We start from the raw sequence: 27,815 nt of genomic DNA on the forward strand, positions 1-27,815 counted from the left end.
GGCTCGATCTCATGACCCTGAGTTCATGACCTGAGCCGACATCAAGAGTTAGACGCTCAACCGACTGAGCGACCCAGGCACCCTTATAACTTTTTAGAAGAGCGTGACAGTGTTTACTCTAGGAGAGGAGGTATTTTAGAGCCCTCTTCTTATTAGTATTATTAATAATAATCATAAAGGTAATATTCGCAGCCTTTACAGTGCTTTCACAGCCATCAGCTTGATCCCCACAACAAATCTGGGAGCCCCGCATTGCTGTTGTTTTCTCTTCAGAGACGAGGACATGGGGATCGGAGGGATTCAGCTAGGAAGTTGTGAAGCTTTTTCTCATACAGCGTGTTTTTTGCAGGTACAAACTCTTAATCACTATAGAAATGCATACATTAACCTGCCCAAACCGCATTAGTCCTGCAAGGGCCCAAATAAAAGGAAAAAGCTGAAAAGCACGTAGCACCCCCAGCTTTAGTTGAACCACCAGTAACCCCACTTAACCCATGTACACTTCATTTAGCTCTGCTTCAGTCCTTCCGGACAATCTCTGTACTTTATCCTGCCTCCGCCTGGGCCTCTCATTCTGATGAACCCCAAATTTTGGCCCCTTGTGATCGCCTCCTGTTCTTGCCTCCCTCCTAGGAAGACACGCGGCACAAACGGGTCTACTCTGAACCACCGGCCCCTCGGACAGGTCCTGGGAGCTCCGCTCTTTGAGACTGTCTTGACGGCAGCCCTCATCTGTCGGTGGAGCCGTAGTGCCCAGCGTCTGCCTCAAACGTGCTTGTCAGCTGTCCACATGGGTTCTGTTGAGTCATCCATGGTCTCTGCCAGGGGCTCCCTTATGAACAGAGAGAGATGGTGGATGGGGTCAGAGAGCCAGTCCACGGAGCTCAGTCTGGATCGGTGGTCAGGGCCAGGGCTGACCGGTGGCCCAGGTCAGGCTGCTGACGTTCTCCTGAGAAAGCACGAGTCCCTGTTTATCCACCATGCGCGTCATTCACCCGCTCGCTGCCTTCCCTCGTGTAAACAGCAGCTGAGATGTCCTACCCCGGAGTAACCTGTCCATTGTCTTTGCATCTCGAGCGTCTTGCTCTCTCTCATGCTCCTCAAGGCTGTCTCCGTGGAGCCCTCTCTCCCTGAGATCCTAAGTTCCTTCCTTCTGCCAGATCCTTCATATCAGCATACACGCGTGCTATAGGACCCGCGTTCGAAAAAGTCTCTCCATTGCCCCTATGTTCTTATGCACTCCACCACTTTACCCTTCCCCACAACCTGAGAAGCGGTGGCCTGGCTCTTTGTGCTTCCTCTCCTCCCTTTCCGTTCTCAACCTATTCAATTTCTGTCCCCAGCAGTCAACTGAAATGGCTCCTGTCAACCTCCCTGCGGTCAAATCTAATGGTCACGTCCCTGGTTTCTTTCACCAGATATCTTGCCTTCCCTCTCCTGGGTTTTCTCCTACTTTTGTTTCTTGGGGTGGAGGCTCCTCTCTCAAACTGGAAATGACGAGGTCCTCTGGGCTTAGACACAGGCTTTCTTCACTTCTCAATCTCTGTCCTTCAGATGGGCCCTTAGCTTTAAATAGCATCTCTATGCAATAGAACCCAAAGGTACCCTTGCAGCCTGGACTGCTCTGCTGAGCCCCACGCTCACATGTAAGCTGTTCCCTAGCATCCACACGGACCGCAGTAGGCAGCTCATACTTAACACTACCTAAAACCGGATTCTTGCTACCCCCTCCCCCCAGCCTTCCCCTCTCAGTAAATGCAGCCGGTTGCTCAGGACAAAACCCTCAGTGTTCTTCCTGATTCCTCTGGCCCCCTCAGCCCCATGGCACAGCTACCACATCTGGCTCTAACTCCGTATGATCCAATCTGCTCCCTTTCCTCATTTTTCTACAACACCCGTGGTTGGAGCCAGCACCAGCCTCACCCCAAGGATGGCCCGACGCCCTTACCCGGCTCCTGAAGGCTTCACTTGCCACCTCACCAACCTCCACTCTACCGTCTGATCCACCTTCTAAAAATGTAAATCAGGGCATGCTACTTTTCTTTAAAACCCTTCTCTAGCTTCTCAACCAAGCTGGAATTCCAGCACCTTCCTTTGACCCACAACATCTTACTTCACCTGGCCCCTCCCATCTCTCGGCGATCTCAGAATTTTCTCCCTTGTGCCCTACACATCCAGCTTTGCTGGACTTCTGTCTGTTTCCCAAACACACCAAGGTGGCTTTCTCTTTCAGGGCTTTGCCCTGTGCTGGGAATGCTCTTTCCCCAGATCTTTTCCTGGCAAACTCCTCCTAGTTCGCCAGACACTCCATCACTTCCGTTGTCTCCACCTGTAATGGTTACTGCTACAGTATTTGTCTTCATTAACTCGAAAGTAAGGTCTGTGCAAGCAAAGACTCTCCCTCTCTTGCTCACCAGTTCTTTAGCACCAAGCATTGATTAGACTCGCAGCACACACATGTTCCACAAACGAACGAATGAATCCTCTCACGCTCTTTCAGGAGTCACCGTCGCTACCACGCGCCAGGCACCTGCTAAGCATGGCTCCGTCTAGCACGTGGCCAGCTCTGGGGCCACACCGCCTTGTTTCAAACCCTGGCTCCCCTGATGACTGGCTATGGGACTTGGGGCAGGTTTTGGGCCTCAGTTTCCTCATCTGTAAAATAAGGACAATAATAGTATCTCCCTCATCAATTTACTATGAACAAGTAAGAGGCAACGCCTTTAAATGAAGTGATAAGAACAGTGCTGTGGGCACCAAGTCAATTCTCAGTAGAAGTTCGTAAAGATTATAACCGTAAAACAGCAACTCTGTAAGACGGGATTCCTCAATCTCGGTATGATTGGTATTTTGGGTGGGATAATCCTTTGTTGTGGGAACTGCCCTACTCATGGTAGGATGCCTAATAGCATCCGGCCTCTACCCACCAGACGCCAGCAGCACCTTCCCAGTTGTGATAACCAAAAATGTCTTTAGATATTGCCAGATGGGGGCAGAAAGGGCAAAGCTGTTGATAGATATGAAATTGGAAGTTCTCTGAATTTAAATAAGTGGCCAAAATCATACTATAACCTCGTGGATGGAGCCACCCGCGTCCTCACCCCAAGCAGTGCCCTAGTGCCCTTAGGGATACAAAGAGAGGGAGCAAGGATCCAAACTCCTATCTTTCTGGCCCCACAGCACATGCTCTTTTCTCCATGGCTTACTGTGCTCGAAGACCGAGCCCCCCTTTGCTCTCCCCCCCGGTCGGCTCCCACACTCACAGATCCGTGCTAATTACATAGCAATGTAAAACGTTATATGTGGTTTGTTATTTTATATCCAGGAACATGGGCTAGAGCCTTCATTACATAGAGCAGCTGTGTGTATACTTGGGGTCTAAGTGCTGCTTAGTGGTCAGCTTGATGGGGTATTTTGTTGCAGGCATCACATTTCTTTTTCCCCTTTCCATACTTCTATTGAATCCTAAAAGGAGGAATGGAGACTGGCACAGCTTGGGCTAGAGTGAAAGGCAAACATCTCCTAAAGGACAATCGTCCCACGTCCTAGTGAGGTTGGGAGAGACAGTCCAGGAGGTGCTGAATGCGGTGTGAATGTGTCCCCCAGTGAGTGTGTGTGTGTGTGTGTGTGTGTGTTTAGAAGCCGCACCCAGTCAGCCCATGCTACCTGTGCTAGCTTCCCATCCGTGTCTGAAAGGAAGAAAGTGGTTTCTTAGAAAGAAGTAGACAGTCCAGGACTCTAATCATCAACTGTGTGACCTGCATATGCCAGGTGTCCCCTCTGAGACTGTTTCCTAATCTTTAAAACGGGGGTAAAAATATCTGTCTCACAGTGTTGCTGCGACCCATTAGATAAAGGGTCCTGTACAGAATTGGTCTACGACAACCCTTCCTTCTGCACCTGCCAATCCCCCCGACCGTGCCACCCAAGCCCCCACTCCAGCTTGCCCTCTTCTCCAGCCCAGACGTTCTATTCTCAGCCCCACCACCGTCCCTTTGCTTTCTCTTTCCGTCTATTTAAATGCTACCTTTCCTTCACCACCTAATTCAAATCCCCACTGCTCCTGGAAGATGTCCTTGACACTCCAATTCTCCCTCACTTCTCCTGGACCCCCACAATACTGTACCACTCACCTGGCACTTAAGTGCATTGTAACTAGACACCTGAGTATTTCCATCTTGTTCCAAAACTGCAAGTAGCCAGAGGTCAGGATTATATTCCTTCATGCCTAACACACTATATAGTACACGTGGGGACCCAGTAAGCATTTGTGAATTAACAGTCAATGCATAGCACTGTTGTTGTGTCACTGATGCCTGCACACATCTCATCTCGAGCCTGACACGTAGTCATTCTCAACCAGCCTCTGCAATTTATGCAGAGAGAGCGAAGATTATGCCCTCTAAATGGCAAGATGAAGGGCTTTCCACAATCATGCACGGCCCTTCCTGCTGTAGTTTTATTTCCAACCCTTCCCAGTGTTTCTGGAATGCTAGTTCTCCCTCATCCTCATTCACAGTTCCCCGAATACGTCAGACACTTACATGCCCATGCCTGGGCACACGCTGTTCCCACTGTCTGAAATGACCTTTCTCTCTTCATCTGCCCCGTCCAGATCCTGCTTATCCTTCAAGGTCAACTCAAATATCACCTTCCTGTAAAGACCTTTGCTGAGCTCCTCTCTCCTGAGGTTGGCTTTCTCTCCTAAAGTTGCTCCCCCAACACACACCCACCTGCCCACACACCCACCCCCCACACACACCCACACCCCCCCCACACACCCCTCATGTCTCCCAAATCACACAATTTGCCTCTCTTGTCTTTCTTTCTTTTTTTTTTTTTAACGATTTTATTTATTTATTCGACAGAGAGAGAGACAGCCAGCGAGAGAGGGAACACAAGCAGGGGGAGTGGGAGAGGAAGAAACAGGCTCATAGCGGAGGAGCCTGACGTGGGGCTTGATCCCAGAACGCCGGGATCACGCCCTGAGCAGAAGGCAGACGCTTAACCGCTGTGCCACCCAGGCGCCCCCTCTCGTCTTTCTCACTGGATTGCAAGCTCTGTGAGGACAGCATCTGGGCTGATCCCTCCCTGTTCTCCACACCTCCACTGAGCTGGACCACAGGTGGGCTATTTAAAAAAAATTATTCTTTCAAAGTTGTTTTTTGTGTGTTGTTGTTCTTCTTCCCCTCCTTGTTGTTTCCGTTTTACGAATGCCATCTTGCCTAGCAACTCTGATCTGCACCCTATGATCCTGTGTCTATTTCCCCACTTCCATGAGGGAATGCCCCTTTCTGAAGCATTCAGTGTCTGATATTTTCTAGTTCTTTCCCTCACTCTAGCACTGCTGACGCTGCAGGGTCCTGGAGTCTGCTTCCCCACCCCCCCCACCCCTCCCCACCCCCGCCCAACACAGTCCCGTCTTTCAGTCATCAAGGATTAACTTCCAGACAAGGAAGGCTGCGGTGGAGAAGGCAGAGCTCTGGGTGGGTGAGAGATGGGCACAACTGGGATAGGAGCTGACGCAGAAGTCAGGTCCGGTGGGGCCAGCGACCCAGGCCACGGCCGGCCCAGAGGGCAGCCCTCGGGCCCAGAGCAAAGCGCGTCCTTGGAGTCAGTGGAGCAGGGGAGCCCCCCATCTCCTTCCCTGAGAGACGCCCTTTGGCATGACCCGGGGCTCCTGGATCTGCTCAAGAGGCAGATTTTGTTGGTTTAGTTACGCTACAAGGCTTCTGTGTCTGCCTGGGCTGTTACAGCCTCCAGATTCCTGATACCCATCTGATCGAACAACTTCATTAAATTGCAATAAAAGGAAAGTGGGCCGGATGTGCACTGGGAGAGGAGGCAGGTGGCTGAGCCAACCGCCTGCTTCCTGAGCCCTGTGCCTTTCCCATCCTGCCTACAGGCCCCGGGGTGGGCAGCGGCCGTGGAATTCTGAACTCTGGTGTTGGACACAGAAGACTCTTCAGGGTTATCTGCTCCATGAGCTTGTTCATACCGATGGCAGGGAAACTGAGGTCCAGTGAGGCCAACAGAACTCCCGGAAGCTGCTCATTGAGGCGTTGGCAGCAGCACAGTGCATCTCTAGGATTTTAGGACTGTTCATCCAGGGCTTCTCTCACTCCACCGGGTGGGAGAGAAAACTGCTGGAAAACACTAAGACCCTTGCCCTTGAGGAGCACTGTCTTCCGGGGCCCCAGACTTGTTTGTTCTTTGTTTTTTGGTAACAGCTTTATAGAAATATAATTCACACACCATACAATTCACCGATTAAAAGTATATAATTCAATGGTTTGTAGTATGTTCACAGTATTGTGCAAACTTCACCACAATTATTTCTGGATGATTTTCATTACTCGACAAAGCAACCCGGTACCATTCAGCCGAGGTCCCTCAAGCTCCCTGTTCCTCCTAACCCTGAGCGATTACTAATCTACTTGCTGCCTCTATTACTTGCTGCCTCTGGGCCTTTCATATGAATAAACCCTATCATTTTTGTCCATTTTGCCCTGGCTTCCTTTATTCAGTGTAATGTTTTCAAGACTGATCCACACTGTAGCATGTATCAGTACTTCATTCATTTTTCTGGACAAATAATATTCCAGCATAAGAATTTATCACATTTTGTATGTCCATTCATCTATAGATGGCCATCTGGGTTGTCTGTCCCTTTTCATTATTTTTAAAAAAATTTTATTTATTTATTCGACAGAGAGAGAGACAGCCAGCGAGAGAGGGAACACAAGCGGGGGGAGTGGGAGAGGAAGAAGCAGGCTCATAGCGGAGGAGCCTGATATGGGGCTCGATCCCAGAACGCCAGGATCACGCCCTGAGCTGAAGGCAGACGCTTAACTGCTGTGCCACCCAGGTGCCCCCCTTTTCGTTATCTTGAACAATACTACTACTTTGTATGGATGAATGTTTTCAACTCTCTTTCCACCTAGGAGTGGAAAAACATATTTGTTCTTGCATCTTATTAACAATATCGGTAACACCGCTGATGGAGATCCAAAGTATTATTGCACACGTTGACTGAGAAAAGTAAGACAGGAGGGGCGCCTGTGTGGCTCAGTTGGTTAAGCATCTGTCTCTTGATTTTGGCTCCAGTCACCATCTCAGGGTTGTGAGATCGAGCCCCACATCAGGCTTCACACTCAGTGCGGAGCCTGCTTAAGATTCTCTCTCTCTGCCCCTCCTCAGCTTGCTCTCTCTCAATATAAATAAATAAATAAAGGACAGGAAGCTGGATGGAGAAAGAGAGGCACAGAGAGGTTACCTGTTTTGACCCTGGTCACACAGTCATAAGATAGGGCCATGAAAAAAGAAGTCATAGCTGCTATTCATGACAATTAGCTAATGACACTTTTATAATTTTAGGGGAAAAAAAGCCTTGGAACACTTTTAAAATCACACACATGCACCATCACTTTAATTATATGGATCCATTTTTAACTTGATCAGGTCCTTTCTTATCTTCTATCTGCCTTATGTCTTCTAATGCCCATGAGGACCATCGGACTCCCTCTCAGTGGAATGAACACCTCCTCCCACTTCCCAGCTGTCTCACCTCATCCTTACCCAGTGCAGTGGGAGCTTTGGAGCCTCAGGGACCAGGGGCTCTTTAAAGGACTTCTCTTTGGTTGCAGCTGCAGTTCTCAGAGCTCTGTGTGTGGGGAACGTGGAGACACACTGATCTCTCCCACCATCCGGGCACTCTGGCCTGTTCTGCCACGGTCGCCAGACGTGCGCTTGGCCGAGACGGAGTTGCTCCGGGTACCTAGTTGGTCGAACCATATGAAATTGCCAACATTAGTGATTTTTGACCTACAAAAATGGCAATCTCATGTGGGTCAACCTGCAAGTGTCTGGTGCCCCCTCCTTCCTTTCCGTGTTCTGCCCCAAGGCCCAGATCTTGTGCTCTGGAAGCCTTTCTGCCCTTCCAGGCCAGCCCCGCCTTCCTTGCCCAACCTTCTAGAGTGGCCCTTCTCCAGCTGTTCAATCTGGTGCCTGAAGACAAGACTGCTCCAGAGCGCTGGGAAAGCACTGGGCTGGGAGTCAGGTCACCGCTGCACTGACTGCCTGTCTCCTCACTGACCTCTCTGCTCCCAAATCACGGTCTACAGTCATGCCTTCTCAAAGAACAGTTCAGCTCCAGCCACCCTCTACTTCAAATCTTGCCATGATCCCTCCCTATCCCCTAGCAAATGTAAAGTACAAACTCCCCAGCGTGGCCGCAAGACACACCTTCAGCTCCTGCCACTGGCCTTCTGTTTCAGCTGTGCCCAACTGCTTGCAGTCCCCTGCGGGCACCTATGTCCTCTCCCCTCTGCACCTTGGCACCTGCTCTTCCTTCACCTAGAAGACTGTGCAGTTCCTCCACTCAGTTGCTTATGACTTACCATTTAAGACCACTCCCAGTCTTCCCTGAGCCTCTGAGCTGTGTTAGGAGACCTTCCTCTCTGTTCCCATTTCACAGTGCTTCTGTCTGTCCTGGTACTCATTTTTTTATTTTAATTGCCTCTTTGCATGACTGTCCCTGTCTTTCTTTATAGGTAATGGACTCCTGACAATTATACCAAATTCGTATTTCAGTGTCTGTTGTCAGCATAGGAGGAATCAGTGAATTTTCATTTAACAGAACTAAGCAATGGTGCCTGTGACTCAGTTTCCCCACTTGCTGAAAATGGCCCAGAAGGGTGTGCCCTGCCCTTTGGTTTCCTGTAAGCTTCATTTGCCTCTCAGGAACAGAAGGTTGGTTTTAAGGGCTCTCTTGATTCCTATGGTGTAAGGACTTGGGGATATGACTCTTCCCTGTTCCCTGGCCATTTACAGGGATCCTGTGTAGGTCCAAGGAAGTTAATGGAAGAAGACTGTTTAAATGGAAGGTGCCAAGGAGGTGTGAGTCAGATTACTTTGTTGTTTTGTTTTGTTTTAATTCAACTAGAGTTTGCAGAGCACCTACTAAGCGCGTGCCAGTGTTAGCCAGGAACTGTGTGATACAAAGTTGTAATTACCAGCTTCCCTGGATTTCCTTTGAGTTCTGCCTTCCCAGCCAGTCTGGGAGTGCCTGCCCACTCCTGCCTCTTTCGCTGTTAACTCCCGCCAGGATCTGCGCATCAGATGCTTTAGGCGATGTCAGTCCGTGTCCTCGAATTCGGCGCCCAGCCTTGTCCACGGAAGACACCACAGAAGTTGGCCGAGAGGGGCCTCGGCCCGGGCGCCCCCTGGTGGCCGCGCTCGGAAGCTACGGCCGGCGAGGAGCGGGCCCGGGGAAGGGGGAGCGATGGGGGAGGAGGAGGCACGGGCAGGGGAGGAGAGGAAAAAGTTGCGCTGGGAAGTTTGGAAAGTGGGGAAGTGGCTGCTGCGGGCTTCGCCTCCCTCCGCGCGTGTGTGAGGGAGCGAGCGAGGGAGCGAGAGAGGAGCGAGCGCCTGCCATGCCCATCAGACCCCGCCTCGCCGCGCCCGGGCGCGGAGCTCGCCCCGACTCCCTACGGCCCGGCCCGGCCCGGCGCGGCCCGGCGCGGCCCCGGCCCCCCGCCCCCCGCGCCGGGTCCTCTCCCGCCCCGGCGGCCCAGCCCCGTCCGTGCTGCTCCGCGCCGCTCTCCCGCCCTCCTCCCTCCCTCCCTCCCGGCCGCGGAGCAGCATGGCGGAGCCCGGGCAGCGGCCGCGCGGCCGCCCGCCGCCCCTCTGAGCCCGGCTCTGGGGCAGCCGGGCGCCCCAGACCCGACCCCCGCCCCGCCGCGCCCGCCGCCGCACTTGTCCCACCGTGCGCCCCCTGGAGCGCCGCGCACCCCTGGGACCCTTGCTCGCCCGGCTCCCCGCGTAACCCGGGACCCCGCGCTCCCTGGGAGCCCGGTACCGCCCCGGGACCCCGCGCGCCCCTGGACCGCGACGCAGCTCTGGGACGTCGGCGCGCCCCGGGACCCGCGCGCTCTCAGAACCCCGGGCTCGGCCAACGGGGCTGCGCGCCTGGGAAGGGGCCCCGCCCCGCCCCAGAGGGTCCCCCTCTTCCAGCAGACGGAGCCCCGCCCCAGAGGGACCCCCCAGGTCCGGCAGGGACACCCAGCCCCGCCCCAGAGGGCTCCCAGCATCCCGCCGCTGGAGCCCCGCGCCCCAGAGGAACCTCAGTGCCCAGCTGGGGGCTCCCCGCCCCACCGAGGGGCGCCGCCCAGGAAGGTCCCCGCGCCCCGCGGGCCCCGGCAGGATGCACGCCGCCCTGGCGGGGCCGCTGCTCGCCGCCCTCCTCGCCACCGCCCGCGCCCGCCCGCAGCCCCCGGACGGAGGACAGTGCCGGCCGCCCGGATCGGTGAGCGAGCGCCTGCCCGACCACTCTCCCGGCCGCCCGGCCACTCCAGCCCGTGGGGACGAGGGCTGGGGCTCCTGCCTTCCGCACCCACCTCAGCCCACCCGCTCCATCTCCGCTCGCCGGGCGCTGCCTCGGGCGCCCTTCCCCGGCTCCTGCCGCCGGGGCTTCAGCTCCGCGCCGGGAGCCGAGATGGGGCGCTCCCTCTCCAGCTCCTTTTCCACAAGCTGACGCTCTCGGGCTCTCCTCGACTTTCGGTCCTGGTCCTGCTTGGCCGTTTCCTCCCTGTGCCCCTTGGACTAGCTTCTTTCTTACTTTATCCTGTCTTTATCCTTCTGCTTGCTCTCTGCCCACTTCTGACTCTGTTTCTACCATTCCTTGCCCTTCTCTGTTCTGACTTCCATCAGACCTTTCCTCTCTCCCATACCCACTCTGTCCCCCTCGCAGGCTTCCCTCTCCCCTGTCCTCCCATTCTAACCTAAGGCAAACTTTCTCCCTGGTGCTGGTTCCCACCTCTCTCTCCCTCTCCAGCCCAGGACCCAGCACCCAATCTCCCAACTGCCCCCATTTCACAAAAAGGGGGCAGATTCCAGAGGAGAGGAAAAGGAAGTGCCAGGGCATGCTGGCCTAATATCTCCTTGGGGGTTGAATAATTACTGGTTCTCTTAATTTTCCTTCTCAACTACAGAATCCCTTGATTTCTCTCAGTCTCCCTCCCTCAAAGTGTGAATTAATGCATTGAAAATAACACTTATTTGGAGGCCAGGGAACAGGAGAAGGTTTTGTAGGGTCCTCATTCACTGCCGGGTTAGCAGGGAGTTAGTTGACCTTGGGCAAGGTGCACCTCCAGGTCCTGATTTATGTGGGAACAGGGAGGTCGGTGGCCAGCTGGGAGCTCAGAGCCAGTTCAGCTCCAACATGCCGGGATTCACGATTTTGGGGTGTTAGTAAAATAAGGTACTCTTCCCCCATCCACCCTGTCACACACTTTTCATTTGTGCTGGAATCCGGCAGAAAAATTTTATGAGCTGACCTGGAGCTTGCAGGTGGTCAGTGGCCCGTCCAGGGGCTTTTCTGGTTGGAAAATGACTGAGCCTGAGAGAAACGATTGTCTCTTTCTCATGCCCCTTAAGCCCTGGTCCTATGCTAGATCTGGAGAAAGGACCCCTGTGTCCATGTCCCTCCTCACCCCTCCAAACACTCCTCCTCAGAGCTTCGGTCATGGAAGATGACAGAGTTGGTGTTGGAGGCCAGGTACAGCATTTTAGGGGAGGAGCCTGAAGCCCCAGAGTCTGTACATTTCTTGGGACTCATTCCGGGGAATCTTCCCTTCCCAAACCAGGCCTTGAGGCAGTATTTAGCCATATTTAGCCTGCAGCTTTTAAAGCACTTTTTCATCTATGGTGGAGCGGAGTAGCCCACAGCCCCCAGACCTGCCCTCCAACAAGAACCCCGCATCCAGGGGCGCCTGGGTGGCACAGTGGTTGAGCGTCTGCCTTCGGCTCAGGGCGTGATCCCGGCGATCTGGGATCGAGCCCCACATCAGGCTCTTCTGCTATGAGCCTGCTTCTTCCTCTCCCACTCCCCCTGCTTGTGTTCCCTCTCTCGCTGTCTGTCTCTATCTCTGTCGAATAAATAAATAAAATCTTTAAAAAAAAAAAAAAAGAACCCCGCATCCACCCCGGTGAATGGGAAGTAGCTGTTTAAATAGGTGTGCTATTTTTAATAGGTGTTCTGCTTTCAAAGTGCTCTTGGCATGTATCTTCTAATGGCTGGATTTAAAAAGTTATATGACTTCCTCCCTTCTTGCCAGAGCAGGACTCTTGGTCCCCCACTCCCCCACCCTCCGCATGAAACACCACCGGTGAAGGTTTGGCTTGGCCGAGCGTGAATATTCTCAGGTGCTGTGGCAGTCCTTGGCACTCCCCGGGAAAGCTAATCATAACGAGAGCTTCCTCCCTTGTCTACCTCCTCTGTGCCTGGCGCTGCTCTTAGGGCTTACTTGCGTATACTGTGTCTTTTCATCCTCCCCTGAGGTGCCTGCCCTCAGCCCCATTTCACAGATGGGGAAACTGAGTCGGTGGGAAGTGGAGCAGTGTGATTAAGATCATTCAGCCAAGACAGGGCAAAGGCAGGATTTGAATCTGGGTCTTTTGGCTTCCAAAGTCCTTGCTCTTTCCCTGACCCCACGACCCCACGTAGGCCTCTGCCTCCCACCCCCGCCTCTCCCTGCGCTAGCCCCGATCTCTGCTGCCCTCGGCCTCACTGCCTGCCTTCTCTCCCACTGCAGCAGAGGGAGCTGAACTCCTTCCTGTGGACCATTCGGCGCGACCCCCCGGCGTACCTGTTCGGCACCATCCACGTTCCCTACACCCGCGTCTGGGACTTCATCCCGGACAACTCCAAGGCAGCCTTCCAGGCCAGCGCGCGCGTCTACTTTGAGCTGGACCTGACGGACCCCTACACCATCTCGGCGCTGGCCAGCTGCCAGCTGCTCCCGCACGGCGAGAACCTGCAGGACGTGCTGCCGCGGGAGCTCTACTGGCGCCTGAAGCGCCACCTGGACTACGTGAAGCTCATGATGCCGTCGTGGATGACGCCGGCCCAGCGGGGCAAGGGGCTCTACGCTGACTACCTGTTCAACGCCATCGCGGGCAACTGGGAGCGCAAGAGGCCCGTGTGGGTGATGCTTATGGTGAACTCGCTCACGGAGACCGACGTGCGCTCCCGCGGCGTGCCTGTGCTGGATCTCTACCTGGCCCAGCAGGCCGAGAAGTTGAAGAAGAGCACCGGCGCCGTGGAGCGAGTGGAGGAGCAGTGCCACCCGCTCAATGGGCTCAACTTCTCCCAGGTAGGCACTTGGCTGAACCAGGCAGCCCCTTTGTCCTCTTCTCCGGTGGCCTTCCTCCTTCCGTAGCCGGCGTCCTGGCCTTCCTCCAATGGGAGAGGCTCTTTCCAGCTGGGAGGCAGCTCTCTGGCTGCTTTAGTGGTGGGTCGAGGGCAAACTGGTATGGGCTAGAATTCGGGGTAAGAGTCGGGGTGTTTACTTCTATCTCAGTGATGCTGCCTTTTGGGGATAGGCGCTCCCCACTTGCTGTGCTTGCCCAAGTGGAAAGAATTCTCCTGGGAGCATCAGAGTGAGGAAAACCGAAAGAGTGAGTTGCGAGTTGGTGTCCAGCTTCCCGGAGGCCCTGGGGTCTCAAGAGCGGGAGGCGCCCCAAGGCTGTTAGGTGGGCACACCTGGGCGGTGGTGTGTATGTTCAGAGGATGCATAGAGGGAGGCATGGTTCCCGTGGCTTTGGGGGCAGGGGAGGTGCCGCGGTCCTGGTGTCGATGTGGTTCTGGCTGGCTGTGGAAGGTTAAGGACTGCTGAATTGCCCGGGCCTTGCATGGCTCTAGGTGACCCTCGGACTGCCTCCCTAGGCCTGGAGAAAGTCAACATGGATAGTTTTGGGGTTAATAATTTCAGAGAAATGTGTTCACTTGAAGGTTGACAGTTCTGATTTCTGGACCTCAAGAGTGGGGGCAGGGAGAAGGGAAGCGCTTCAGAGGTTTAAAGTCTCTGGCTGCCAGAGACCTGATCCAGCAAAATGTCATGAAAAGCCCCATCTCCACGGGCAGAGGTCACTTGCAACTCACTGGCCCCAAACTCAACTCGGAGACCCTGGGAACAATGAGTTCACATCTGTGCCTCGAGAACAGGCTGTCAATCTGGAGATGGGGGGCTTCAAGTCAGGGCTGGTGGCTCCTGCAAGGAGGCGCCAAAACAGGGCTTGGGCCGATGCCCTGGGTGAGGTGTGGCCCCCAAGATGTGCTTCTCTGTTCAGGAGACTGCCTCGTAAGTTGGCCAGGCTAGAAACTCCGCCACTGGGACCAGACCTGCTTGCCTCTCCCAGGATGTTGCCGGCTCTTCCCCAGGGAAACAGCGGCAGAAACCGATCCCCCTTTGGAGATCTTCTGGCCTTTGTTTTTCCAGGGGAAATGCAATATTGTCCCCGGGGAGGTAAGAAGCCAGATTGATTTGCCGGCCAAATGAAAGGCGGGTTTGTCGGTTCTCCTGCTGGCTCTCCCATAATTGTGGAGTCCTTACCCAGAGGGCCCCAGTGGCAGGAATATTGGGGCAGTTAGTCACGCCCCGCAGGGTTCTGACTACGCCTGACTCCTTCTCCACGGGGGAAAATCCTGTGCATTCTCTGGCCCGGGCGCTGAATCCTCTGAACGTACCGGCTTTCTCCCTCTGAAGTGACTTTTCCCTTGCCAGCCTTGGGAGCTGATATTATCTGTGTCGGGCTCCCCAGCGCTCACCGCCCATCTCATTTTGGAGGCAGGTTTGTGGGAGGCCTCTCTGTTCAGAGACCTCACGTCTGGCCTCGATATCTTTTTTAGGCCGGGGAGGTGGGGCATCCAACATCACTGTCCGCACCCTCTTTGTACCAACCACAGAGGAATCCGAGGAGAGCTGGAGGGAGCACAGGAGCCCTCTGGTCAAAGAGCCCCTGGCTTTAATCTGTCTCTCTTAAAACAACAAAACTATCTTTCTTCGGTGTCTGGAAACACTGCTGTTCAACCAAATGACGGCTTTGGTAGGTTGAAAACATTTGCTGGAAAGTGTGTGAAGTTATGTTTTAGGAAAAGTTCCTGAGAGCCATTTATCGGCCAGCAAGGAGCCCGCTGACAGTCTCCAAAGCCCATGTTTGAAGATCAAACGGACTCAAATCTCTGGTTTCAAAAATGCGCCCACCCCGTCACCAGCCTGGGCCCGCTCTTAAAATTGTTCTTGGGTCTAGCTCCTCAAGAGGGCTGTAGGAAGCAAGTCCCGAACAAAAGAAAAAAGGACTCCTCTTGGTTCCCTAATCTGCACACCCTTCACCACCTGCCAGGGTGTCCGACCCCGCCAATTTGTCCTGTTATCATTTTGGAGTGAGGTGCTGAAATCTCTCCTCCATCCCCGTGGGCAGCTGTGGGCTAACTGGGAAGGGAGGGATTCCAGAGCTTGGGTGGATGGGGGTGTTAAGGGTCCTCAACCCCAAAGTTAGAAATGAACAGCCTTCTCAGTAAAATTGTATGTGCGAGCGCACAGTTTGATACGAACATCTGTGATGCATTATTGTACCGAAATATCTGTTAAGTGCATCAGATTTTTATTTTTTCTTTCCTCTCAGCATTACTGTTATTGCAAAATATTTGGTGCAGGGAAACAATGAGAGGGGAAGGCGGGAAAAAGAAACTTTAAAAGAGAGAGCCTTTTTGTTAGGAGCTGGGGTTTTAGTTTGAATTTTAGTATTTCTCAAATTTTTATATTTTCTTTTAGGCAGACGTACCACATTTTTCCTTGCTAAGTGGAGAAAGAAAGCGTACATTTTAGGATTCCATGGATGGGAGGAGCCACTGAAAAAGTCTCTGGTCTCTGATTTCAGTAAAAACCGAGGGCTGGACCCAACATCAACACGGGTTTGCAGTGTGACCTTGGGCAAGTCAGTTCCCCTCTCTCGGCCTGGTTTTTCCTGTCTGTGAGATGAGATGCCAGGATTAGGGCATTATTCAAGGCCCCTCCGAAAGTCCTGACGTTCCACGGGACAGTTATAATCAATTCCACCTGCCAGGCACCCTGCACGCAGGAGGCATGTTTTTCCATTTTGTTGGATGCTCTCTCAGGTGAGCACTCAGGCTGGATGACTTGCCCAAGGTCATGTGGCTAATGAGGAACAGAGCCAGCCTACTTGGCCCTCAATGAAGCCTTCCCGTTTCCGGCCGCCTCACGCCGACTACGTATTTCATGTCCTCAGTCCTTTCTGTTGTTTCTTTCTCCCCTTTACGGCACGAGGGCTTAAAATTTTACTTCTTGGAACATTTCTACTTACAGAGAAAATATTTTGTTTGGCTATGGGGCTGGTGTGAACACGGTGAAGGCCCTGATGTATCAGACAGCTCACGTAGTGGCTGAGACATAGAAGACTTGCTTCTAGGTTTCAGTCCCTGCTCTGGCTCTAAGACTAATGACTCATATATAACTTCGTGTTGCCCTCTGTAAAATGGGGCAGTAGTGAACAGCCTTTCACAATCGAGCTGGTTTTGCGAGGCTATGAGAAGACACTGCTTGTGGGAGGTGGTGGAGTGTGTAAAAGGACAACCTCGATGTATGTCCTGTGCTTGGAAAACAGTTCGGGCCGGCTCCAGGACAGGGGAAGAGGCAGGCCGCACGGGAAGCCTCATCTCTGCCCTGTTGGCACCTTCTCCGTCGGCCGTATCCACTGTCATCCTTTGTAGAGCAAAGCAACGCTGGAGTAGGGTGGTGGCGGCCCCTGCCCTCGGGGACCTGGGGATGCCTGAGCCTTGAGCCCAGATCTCGTGACAGTCTTGGGACCTGCAGATTTCAGTCGGTCAGTCGGCTGCCTCCTGAGCCTGGCACGGGCTGCCACGAGCTAGCGGGGCCGATCAGGAGATGTCCTTCTCCCTCTAGGGGGCCTCAGTCCTCCCCCGCCCGGAACAGTGGACGCACTGGGTGAGAACGCCTCTAAGTCCCGTACTTCTGCGGGCGTAATGTAGCAAGGACCTGCCATTCTGCATTTTGCCGTGTTGTAACAGACATGCCGACGCTACCCACCCGATGCGTGTAAAGCCCGAGCACTCGGGCACGTTGGCCAAGGGCACCCAAAATGTTTGTAAGCTTCTTCGGCCTCCTCAGTAGGGAGTTAGAAACCACAAAACCATCACTGATGGAGCTCTGTCTCCACACAGGGCACTGTGTTAACCCTTGTAAGCACATCCTTTCTAATCTTCACAGAGCTGTGCCAAGTCATATCATCATGTCTCTTTTACAGACAATCAATGGGGCTGTGCCTACACAGCCAGGCCGGCAGACTCCGCTCCGTGTGTCTGATGCTAACGCCCAGGCTTTTCAGGCATCTGAAAGATGAGTTCATTTTTGTTTTTAGCAGTCAGGTGGCATTATTTGGTGACTGGTGTGTGTGTGTGTGTGTGTGTGTGTGTGTGTGTGTTAGAGTTAGCGGAGATCATGATTTTTTGCCAAAAAATGAAATAAAATACAATAAAGATCATTGGAAAATGCCAAAATTGATTTTCTGCTTGGCTTATAAATTGGATCTGAAGGTGATTCTAAAATAGGAGTTCCCAAAGATATTCTGGGCATGAGTTGCTTCCTTGGAAGGAGTCCCTAGCTTTCCAAGGGACCGTTGTGAAGATGTGCCCCTAACACTGGCTAAGCCAGCATAGTCGAATAAAGAAGAGTCTCCTTATAGTCAGAGGGCCTGTATTTATACCCTGAGGGGCCAGCACATACTATTAGGTGCTTAACAAATATTTGGGGAATGACTGAATGGTCAGAAGCCATGATATGACTACCCCTGCTTCCCTTCTGCCACCTGCCCTATGGAATGAATGAATGAATGAATGAATGGAGACTGTATAAGCCACAGTGAAGAACGTCCTCCTTGAACTTTAATAACTCCGTGCATTCCTACAGGGACACAGAATGTTCAAATCATCAGGTGGGTAGTTCACCTACAAAGCAGGCTCTAGCCCTGACCTCACCGCTGCCTTGCCTGTGACTTTGGGCTAGTCCTTTCTCTCTCTGGGCCTCAGTTGCTCCCTCTGTCCCTTGACTGTTGGCTGGATAATTTCCAGGGTCGGCCCAGTTCTGACTCCTCTAGTGCTCGTCTCTGGCCCCCATATCTTGAAGGCCCGGGCCACCCCGAGGTTTTGAGCCTGCGCGGGGCTGACAGTCTAATCTTCGACAGGCCGCTGCTGATACCTAATTATCTGGAAGCCTGTTGGTTCTGGTGGGTGATCCTGCTGCCTCCCGCTGCCAGTCTGCGGAGCAGAGAGCCCAGCTTGCCGTGGCACAGCCCCTGGACTCCTGCCCAGCCTCGGAGCCTCTCCTTCACTGGGGCTCCTCTCCCTCAGGTGTTTCTCACTCACTCAGCTGGAGAGGCTTCCTGTCCCGGTCCAATGCAATGCTGGCAGCAGACCTGGAAATGGCCTAGTTTTTAGCGGCAGAGAGTTCACTTCCCAGCCAGGGAGAACGGGGATGATTAGTCCCATTTTACAGCCATAGCGACTGAGGCGTTAGTCTCTCCCCATGTCCTGGTTCTCCACACCTCGTGTGGAGACTCTGTTCTTCCTTTCTCTTCCTGAAAGATGTGCCCATCTTTCAGAACCTGTCTCTTATTTCCCATCCTCCGGGAATGGCCATTCTCAATTCTCCCACCCTCCCTGGGCCTCCATGGCAGCCACAGCAGCACCAACTATGGTCCCTCGAGCCCGCAGCACTGGTCCCCACTCATGGCCTTCTGTCAGATCTCTATGCCCTCCGCAGAGTGGAGGGACCAGACATCTCCCCAAGGCTCCCCGGCCATGCTGAGCCCTCTTCTCCCCAGAAGTCACCCAGGGAGCGCGAGCCCCTCAGTCAGTGTTGGATCAGAACAAGTCGACCTAGTCTGCCTAGGATGACTCCAGATCCTAGTCCCAGAGACAGGACTCCTCCGGCCTCGCCTCCACCCTGTGCGTCTGCAGCCCGCCATACCCGCTGTGTCTCCCACTGGAGCCCTGAGGTTGGGAGCCGTTCAGCCAGTGTCTGTCGCATGGTCTGGAAGTCCCTCTGGGGACCCCCTAGCCTTGACCGCTAGGCATGTGTATCCCAGAGTCTGTGTGTGCACGGAGAGCTGTCTGCCGGCTGGGCAGGCTCTGTCCGCTCTCTCTGACCTGGGGAACTCACACTTGAACATGGAATATATTTTCCCCACATATGGCGGGAGGAAAACAAACTCAGAAGCAGACACACAGGATGGCTTAGGTACCACCATCAAAGGGAGAGTGAGGCCATAAAGCCCGAGGTGACCAAGATGTCATGAAATATTCTAGTGTCGGAATCAGAAGCTCACAGCGTGAAGTCTTCCACACTTGCACACGCTCTCTGAGTCATACGCCAGGCCTCGGCGGCTCAGGGAATCTAAGAATGGTGAAATCTTAGAACGTTAGGCTCAGAGGCATTTTTGACTCGAAGAATCTTCACATCATGAAATCCTAGCCTCTGAGCTTTGAAGAATTTTCAGCTCATAGACACAGACTTCTAAAATCTTAGAGTTGGAAGGAACCAGTCCTCAAGAATTCTAAGAAGCCCCATCGGCAAACACATTGATCTCCTTCCCACAACCCGCCAGCCCCATCCCAGGCCGCAGGGAGAAAGCCTGAGCGGGGAAGCACTCTGTGACGGAGATAGAGATGGGAGTGTGCCTTTGGTAATAGTTCCCATTTGGACATCTCTCAAAGCCAGGAAGAGGTCGCCTGGTAGTGCAGCTTTCCGAGGGAGGGAACTGAAGAATGCGAGGATAGCCATGGCCTGCCAGCGGGGGGCTGCCGACGTTCGTCCCCCCTCGAGTTTGCTTCTGAGTAGTATCCACTTCACTCCCTTTTATCCCCCATCACTGGCTCTCTGTCCGCCTACTTAATCCACAGGCAGCTGGTGGCCCAGCCTTCAGTTTTGCTCAGCGGCTGCCAAGCCGTCTCGCTGAGCAGCTCCTCCAGGATCACAGGCTTTTAAATGTGTGCAGTGTGTCCGCTGGAACACAAAACTGTTGCCCCAAGCTTGGAAACGCTGTTGCTTTGCTGAGCCCCCTCCCTCTCCAGGAATTTCCTCCCTTTCTCTTCTAATTCTGAATCCTGTGAGATTTCCAAGGCTCTGCTCAAAGCTCTGCCTCCTCCAGGAAGGCTTCCCAGAATGCTCCTAAATCTCATCTGCTTGGGAAGACTCAGTCCAAAGCTTTCCCCAATGCCCCAGCCATGTATGTTCTTTCCCTCTGTGGAACTTTTTTAAATGACATTTTATGATATTCTCTCAACACTTCCTTATTTTGCTTTATATTATAAATATCACCAAGACAGTCTTTTCTTTCCTAATAGACCCCGATTCAAAATCTCGCGCCAGCTACGCTCACAGTTGATTACAAAATTAGACGGAATGTGCTCCAGTTCTAAAGTTGGGGCTTTGTGGTGATGCTGTGGTTGGGGTGTTGGCAGCTCTGGATGCAAAGAAGGGGCTGCCTCTTGGCCTCTGTGTTCACTTCCTACCTGAGACAGCAGACGAGTTCAGTCCTGTTGCTGGCCCACCTGGTCAGGACTTCGTGACATCCACGGACCCTGTTGGATTTCTCTCTCTCCATCTTGGAACACTTTGTTTTCTCTTCCTCATCTGTTCCTTGCCAACAAAGGGCCTCTTTTTCCCTCCTCTTTACTACCTAGAGCACACTTGAGCCTCTCCAGGCTCCCCACCCTCCCACTTTATTTTCATTTTAGAATGTTTAATTTTGCCCCTTACTGGCTACTTTGGTTTTGGGCCCCAGTGATGTGGACCTCTTCTAGCTCTCGCTCCCTCGCTCCCTCCCTCCCTCCCTCACACACAATCCTTGGTCACACCTCCACGCCCAAGCTCCTGCTGTGCCCTCTACCTGAGAGCCCTTCCCAGTTTTTATTGTTCAGCCAGCTCTGCCTCCTCTAAAGTGGTAAGGATTCCTCAGGGCAGTCATTTTAAAGCCTGGACTCTTCAAATGCCCCTTCATTGCCAGACTTTCCTCATGGTCACCAGATTGTATCCTGTGGGCAGATGCCAACCGATCCTAACTCAGCAGTTAGAGTTTAGGTGCAATGATGTGATTGGCTTTCAGCATTGTGGGTCTTTTTCATTTATTTATTTATGCATTTTTTATTAAGGTATAATTAACGTAACATTCAAGTATACAACACACTGATTCAATATTTGTATAAATTGCAAAATAGCATTGCATCTTAAAAGGATCGATGGGTGTCTTAGTCTGCTGACTGTCGGAATAACAAAATCCCATAGACTGAGTGGCTCAAACAACAGAAGTTTACTTTCTAACAGTTCTGGAGGCTGAAGTCTGAGATTGGGGTGGGAGAGGCAGAGAGAGCAAGAGAGAGGGAGAGTGAGAGAGATGAGTTGAAAGTGGGAAAGAGCTAGCATTCTGATGTCTCCTCTTATAAGGGCACTCAGCCCCTCACAAGGACCCCACCTACACGACCTCTTCTAAATTGAATTATCTTATAAAATCTCCATCTCCGAATACCATCATTGTGGGGGTTAGGGCTTCAACATATGAATTGGGGTGAGGGAGACACATTCGGTCTGTATCAGTGGGTGAGTTGCACCTGGGGCCCCCTGAATGCCTGAGTACCCTTGAAAAGAGCCAGGTCACAGGCCAGGCCCGTGCAAGTCAGAGCCCTGCGCTATCTCTGGGTGGCAACTTGGGACCGCAGGACAGGTGCAGGGTCTGCAGTGTCACCTGCTGCTGGAGTCTGTCCCTCCCCTGACTCGGCAAAGTGGGGGAACCTTCCCACTTTCAGATCAGTACCTGACCACCTCCTCCCTCCCCTGCAGGCAGGGCAAATACACCCCTGCCCTGAGTGCGGAGACCCTGTCACCTTTTATTCTTGGGGCTCACTCTTTTCTTCCCATCGGGTCAGGAAGGGCAGGGGGAAGTGTTAAACTTTACTTCTTCCTTGCTCTTAAATCGTGAGCCTGTGGTTTTTGTATAAAGCTTCCTCCCGCATTCGGAGGAACATCCTGGTGTGATCCTACCTTTATAAATAAGGCTTAGTCTTTATTTACTCAGCAATGGCACAGAAACCCCACCACTGCAGAGCCTGCAGGCATTGGCTCAGGACTGCCCAGGGCTCCTTCAGGGGAGTGTCAGTAACCTTGGACTAGTTACGTGGCCTTTCTGTGCCTCGTCTCCTCCTCAGTCAGCTTCCTCCCACCGCTGTGAGGGTTTCTTGACTAGTGTGACACTCTCTAGTACAGTGCCAGATACAAAACTCGCACTCTGGAAACACTGGCTTATACCCTCTATCGGATTTTTAAATTAGCATGAGAAATGCTTTGTAGCTCCCCCTTTGTGCCACACATTGCGATAAGTGCTGGAGATCGTAATGTGATCAAAAACGATGATGCTTTTTTCCGGGGGCTGCTTCCTTTTGGAGTGGGGAGGAGGGGGTGGGGGCGGAGGTTGAGGCAGGTCGCCAGCCCTGAGGTGGTGTGTTGGGGGAGCACAGAAGACGCACACTTCTCAGTCCTTGGAAGATCTGGGAAGGCTTCCCAGAGGAAGCCTAGGTGAAGTCGAGATCTTAAGGAGTAAAAGTTAGCAGGCCAGTGCTGCGGGGTGCCAGGCCCGGGAGACTGGCGGTGCCTACACTGCGGGCAGGGGTCAGCGATGTGTCTGGGACCCTCTGCAGTGCAGCTTGGCCCTTCCTTCTGCGTGGGCTGCGGCCAGAAGAGGCCGAAAGAAACCGCCTGCCTGGGGTCTGCCCTCCACGGCCGCAGCCCCTCGGGGCCGAGCGCAGGATGGAGCCAGGAGATCTGGGAGCTGGGTGGGCTTTGCCCAGGCCGCACGGCGGGCTCTCGGGACCCCAAGAGCGCAAGTGCATGTTTCTTTAAAAATGCAACGAGCGGAGAGCGCCGCAGTGGGCGGTCCGGGCGCCACCCCGCGCGCCCCCAGGCCACCGCCTCCGGTGACACCAGCGGCACCTGGGGGTGAGCCGCGCCCACCAGGGGCCAGCCCTGCCCGGGAAGCCGCAGGGCAAAGATAAAAGACAAGGCCTTTTCCCTTCTGCTTCTTCTGTTTAAAGGACCTACCTGTTTCTACCCTATTAAGGTTATTAAAGTTTCACGGCCAATATTATACCCTGGGGACTTAATGCACCTTCTAAGCCGCTCGTCATTCAAGTCTCGGTCCCATTTTAAAGCCCTTTTTGAAAAGGAAGATGCGGGCAGAGAAAGCTTTTTGGAAATCTCTCTGGCTCGGCCTTTAGCCTTGGTCCACAGGGTTTCCATGTCTTGAACTGCTCAGCCTTGAGCTTGAGAGGAGACAAAAGCGGAAATGGAAAGGTAATTCCAGCCATTTGCATCCCGCTTTGCAATTTCCAGTCTTTGACCGGCATTACCCCCTCTTCCTCCCTTCCCCCACGAGGACACCTAGGAGGGACCTGCTTCAGTTTCCTGCCCCTCCTTCCTATTTTGGACTCCCAGTGCTCCCCTCCCCTTGAGTCTCCGGCTGAGTGGCTGTAAGCATCCACTGGGTTATGAGACATTTTCGAGCACCAGACCCGCTACTGGGGCTGAGACGCATCTTGAAGAGCTGTGGCTTGGTCATGGGAAGGGTAAACTGAGACACTGCCGGGGCTCAGTGGTGATAATACTTGGTCCTTGTGCTTGACCTTGACTGGGCTGTTTAGTTGACCTAGCACCGACATAACCCCCATGCCTAGGCCTGTTGGTAGTCTTGCAGGTGATTTTATATTATTCTGCTCCCATCACTGTAGTTTTGCAGGGAGGGTGGTGAGAAAGGAATGCAGGATTCTTGATGGAGATCTTGCAGGTTGAAGAGGGTTAGGGCCCTGGAGATGGGAGTGGCAAAAGCCATGGGGGAAAGCAGGAGGACTGTTGAGCAGAAGTGCCAGGATGGGAACATGCAAAGGGCATGCAAATAAGTGTTTCTACCCCTCCCTCCGTAGACTTGATTCTTCCTTTTCCTATGCAGCTCCCAAGAGAGCCATTGTTATTTATTGCCTGTTATGTGCTGGGCCTCTGGTGTATCACAGTAAATTCCTAAAACAGTCCTGAAAGGCAGGTATTATTTTCAGCATTTTGAGGAAATTGAGGCTAAGTGCTTTGCGCAGAATGGTGGAGCCAGGATTTGTACTTAGATCTTCTGATACATTAAGAGAGAGACTGGACTGGAGCTGGAATTCCCACTCCACCACTTTGGCTAGAGGACTGGGGTATGTTTTCACATCTGAAAAAATGGGGTTCACATAGTATTTCCCCCCTGGTGTGTTGTGAAGAGTAAATGAGGTAATGCATATAAACCACCTCGCTGAGCGCCTGGCACGCGGTTCGAGGTGCTGAATGTTAACCGTGCTGTTTGAAGTCGTGGTCCCTTTAATTATTGTGATTGGCTCCTGTTCACACTGTCTTGAGGTGAAACCCAGCCCCCAGGGAAGATGGTCCTTGATCCCTTAGGCTCTGGTGCACTGAGCCACCGAGCGCCATCCAGAGCAGGGATGGGTGTGCTTGGCTGACCTGATTGGAACCGTGTGGCCTGACCACCTAGAGTGTGATCGTTTTTGCTGACCATCTGTGGTGTATAATGTCTGACTGTATCCTTTCTGGTTTGGCTTCCTTGTGATCTCCCACTGCTCCCTGGAGTGAGGACACATCAAAAGGAGGGATTGAAAAATGTAGGCTGGAGACCCAGGCTCCGGGCCCAGCTCCATCACGGGTTCGATCATGATCTGGGGAGATTCCCTATCTAAGGGTCCTTTCCCTGTGCTGTGAAGATCAGTTCAATGTTAATAGCAGCAACTCCGAATCCTGGGGAGAATCAAGGGAGAAAGCCTGGGAAGGACTTTATTAGCCCCCAAGTGCTCTGTGCTCTCAGTAGTACTCGGTGTGCAGGTGTTTTTCCTCTTCTCTTTTTCCCAGAGAGAAATACAGGTCTCTCCTGAGATCCAGCGCTGGAGAGTTCCTACGGTGTAAAGCAAAGAAGCAATCATGGTTAATTTATAAGGAAAAACTTGTGAGCATTCCCAGACGCAGAGAATAACCTCTCAAGCTTTTCTGATGCCTTGGGACACATCTTGCTAATGGGTGCACAAAATCAAGCGAGATGAAGCACAGATGCTCACAGGCACAGTCCGAAGCCATGGTGGCTTGGTGCTGAGGTGCTGAGCCTGGCTCCAGGGAGGGAAAGGAGCGGGGCGGGGCCGCTCGGAGGCTGCCCAGTGCTCACTGGCCCTCTCGAAGGCTCGCTTGCTGCAAAACAAAAACACTGCATGCTATTTTCACTTCTTGCCCATTTTCATAAAGAAATCCTCTTCAGATTTCTTTTGGTTGGTGGAAACAGGTACTAATGTAGGTCTTCTGTAAAAGAGAAGTGGCGTATAGCGAATTTTCAGATAGCAAGGGATACCTGTACCCTGTAAATGCGTAGCCAATTGGTTTAGTTATTATGCAGCGGTTTGTCCATTCATCCATGCCTTCGTCTGTTTGCTGGGCAAGCACTCCTGGGAACGACGCTGTGCCAGGCTCAGGTTGAGGCTCTGGGGCTCAGCGATGACTGTGGGGCTGGTGGGGAAGTCTCTGTTGAGAAGTCGGGAGGAGAGAGGGGGCTGGCTGCAGGGGGCCTGGGATGGGCCTGAGGCCTTCACCAGCACCTGTCTCATCCTCGCAGCAGCAGCCGTCTCACAGGCAGCTCCTGTTTCTCCGCCCCATTTTGCAGGCGAGAAGACTGAGACACAGAGGGGTTAATTCATTTACCCGAGGTGACACAGCCAATGGATGGAAGTTCTAGAATTTAAACCGGAAATCTGGCAGTGGAGCCTGTCCTCTCAACTTCTCTGCGTCTACAGAAAAGGAACTAGAGTCTGAGAGTGGGGGTGGGGGCCGCGCTTCTTCCAGACCAGGGGTATAAAAGGTTGGGAGGGACAGGGAGTTCAGACTTCTGAGGTTCCCTCCTGAGGAAGGCTGTTGCTCTGGGAAGAAGAGGGGGAGCAGGTCTGTTGGCCAGGACCTGGGGGAGGAGCGAGGCTCTGCTGACGACCGAGGGCAGAAGCTGGCCTTGGCCAGTGGGGGGATGGCAGGGCAGGCTGTGGGCCCAACAGAAGTGGAAGGTCTACGTGTGTACCATCGCCGCGCTGCACAGCTCTCTAGGGTGGGTGCGGGAGCAGTACATGGGACAGAGGGCCGCCCCCAGCCCCCGGCCCTGCGGAGTCCCTGTTCAATGTGCTACAGGAGCTGAACAGAATATCAGCTCCTACCTGTGTGTCATTGTTGAGCACTGACCCTGAGCCTCCACCCCCATGGCAGCTGGGCCTTTGCTGGGGCTCAGGTGTTCTGGAAGCCCCACAGATGCTACCAAGGTGGAGGGGACTTCATCCTTGCTGTCCAGGAACTGTCTTTGTTGGTGAAGATGTTCCGTTTGTAGATGGTAGACGACCCCCTCCTAATCAGTACCTGGCTTGGCTTTAGTATAATGTATAACGCCACCTGAGCTCAGGGTTGAAGGACAAATGGTATTCCTGGGTTCAGGAAGAGCAGCATGTGTGGGGCTGACGCTGCGGGTGGGGTTGATCCCAACTGAGGGACTGTCCTTACATGTGGATAATGTTTGCAGGGGGCACGGGACACTAGGGAATTGACCAGAGAGGCTCACTGGCCACATCATGGAGGCTTCACAAACCAGTTAAGAAGTTTGAGCTTGACCCAGGGTGTGTTGGGGAGGCCACTGTCCCCCACTCCCATATGTTGCAATTCATTCTTTCATCAGACTGAAGCATCTCCCGCAGGCTTGCCCGGAAATTCTCAAGCCCCTTGGCTTGAGGAAGGAGCTGCCGTATGAGGGTCTTTTCTCTCATCAGATCCAGGATGTTCTCACTGCTGGGCCAGAGGAAGACTCCCAGCTTCTGGAATAGGAAGACGCTTGGGGGTGTTTTCTCTCAGAACTAGATCCTGAAAGTATCTGGCAGCTGAATGAGACCAGCTGTAGTTATATATTACAGGGCCTTTTGTGGGGGAGTCTGAGTCCCTGACCCCCATTTCTAAAGTAGTTACTGTAGGACAACATGGCCCTGCGTTTCATGTGACCCTTTTGATGGCTGACTTGGGGGATTCCACCTGTTCAAAAGGGGGGTGGCATGAGGCAGGTGATTCCTGAATGCTCCCCATTCGGGGGAGTTGGGGTTGGAGGAACCTGCGGTCTGTAAATCTGAGGAATCTAGGGTTGGAAGTGGGGGTTGAAGGGATCTGCGGTCCGTAAATCGTCCTTAAATAGTGAGAGCACTGGATTGGGAGTCCAGCCGCGTGACCCGGGCAGCTCCCTCCCCTCACAGACAGCCCTTAGCGGATGTGAGAGTGCTTGGTAGACCATAAACCACACCCCTGCTGCTGCAAAGCCACATTCTAAACTGCTCTGACCTCACCGGGAAAGGGCATTTTTTATTTTATTGTCTTTTATATGTTTATATGTCTGTCTCCCCCACAGACTGAAGTTCTTTGAGGGCAGGAGCCTCCTCTAATGAATCTGGGGTTGCCGAGGGGCTGGCTCCCCGAGTGCGCATAGGATGCTGTGTGTAGCTCTAGAATTACCAGCTGTCTCCACACATCATCGCCTGAGTATCCGGGTGGGAAGCAGAAAGTCCCTAACCGCACCCCACATTGTTCCCAGATTTCCAGATGTTTGGTTCCAGGAGGTTCAACGTCGAGGCAGTGGCCTGCGTTTCCCACTGTGGCACCCAGGCGTTTGGCCGTGAGTGGCCGTGGCTCCCGGGCGCCTTCTCGCCCTCGTGTTCCGGCCGTCTCTGGTGGCGCTGTGGTTTCCCGCCGACCCCTCGTTCCCACAGGGGCCCTCGGGGCTTCCACTGGGCCACCCCATGGGTGGGAGCTGCTTCTCCTGGGGTCGGAGGGATCTTCCCAGCCCCCCCCCCC

General features: G+C 53.4%; 1 protein-coding gene and 1 long non-coding RNA gene across 2 annotated transcripts in view; one reads left to right on the forward strand and one right to left on the reverse strand.

The window, feature by feature from the left end:
• Nucleotides 1–7,232: 7,232 nt before the first annotated feature.
• LOC121102096 lies at nucleotides 7,233–11,001 on the reverse strand. The gene is made up of 3 exons (XR_005834167.1): nucleotides 10,398–11,001; nucleotides 9,015–9,166; nucleotides 7,233–7,777 (listed from the first exon to the last, which is right to left on the reverse strand). It is a non-coding gene; the product is annotated as an uncharacterized LOC121102096 (long non-coding RNA).
• The window catches only part of TRABD2B (TraB domain containing 2B), a 205,453-nt gene continuing 187,761 nt past the window's right edge, over nucleotides 10,124–27,815 (forward strand). The window contains exons 1-2 of the mRNA XM_040627331.1: nucleotides 10,124–10,306; nucleotides 12,594–13,154. Of these exons, the coding sequence (XP_040483265.1) occupies nucleotides 10,205–10,306; nucleotides 12,594–13,154 (663 nt within the window). The 5' untranslated portion in view covers nucleotides 10,124–10,204. The remainder of the gene's footprint in view (nucleotides 10,307–12,593; nucleotides 13,155–27,815) is intronic.

Source organism: Ursus maritimus, unplaced genomic scaffold, assembly GCF_017311325.1.
Source record: "Ursus maritimus isolate PB19 unplaced genomic scaffold, ASM1731132v1 scaffold_12, whole genome shotgun sequence".
NCBI lineage: Eukaryota > Metazoa > Chordata > Mammalia > Carnivora > Ursidae > Ursus > Ursus maritimus.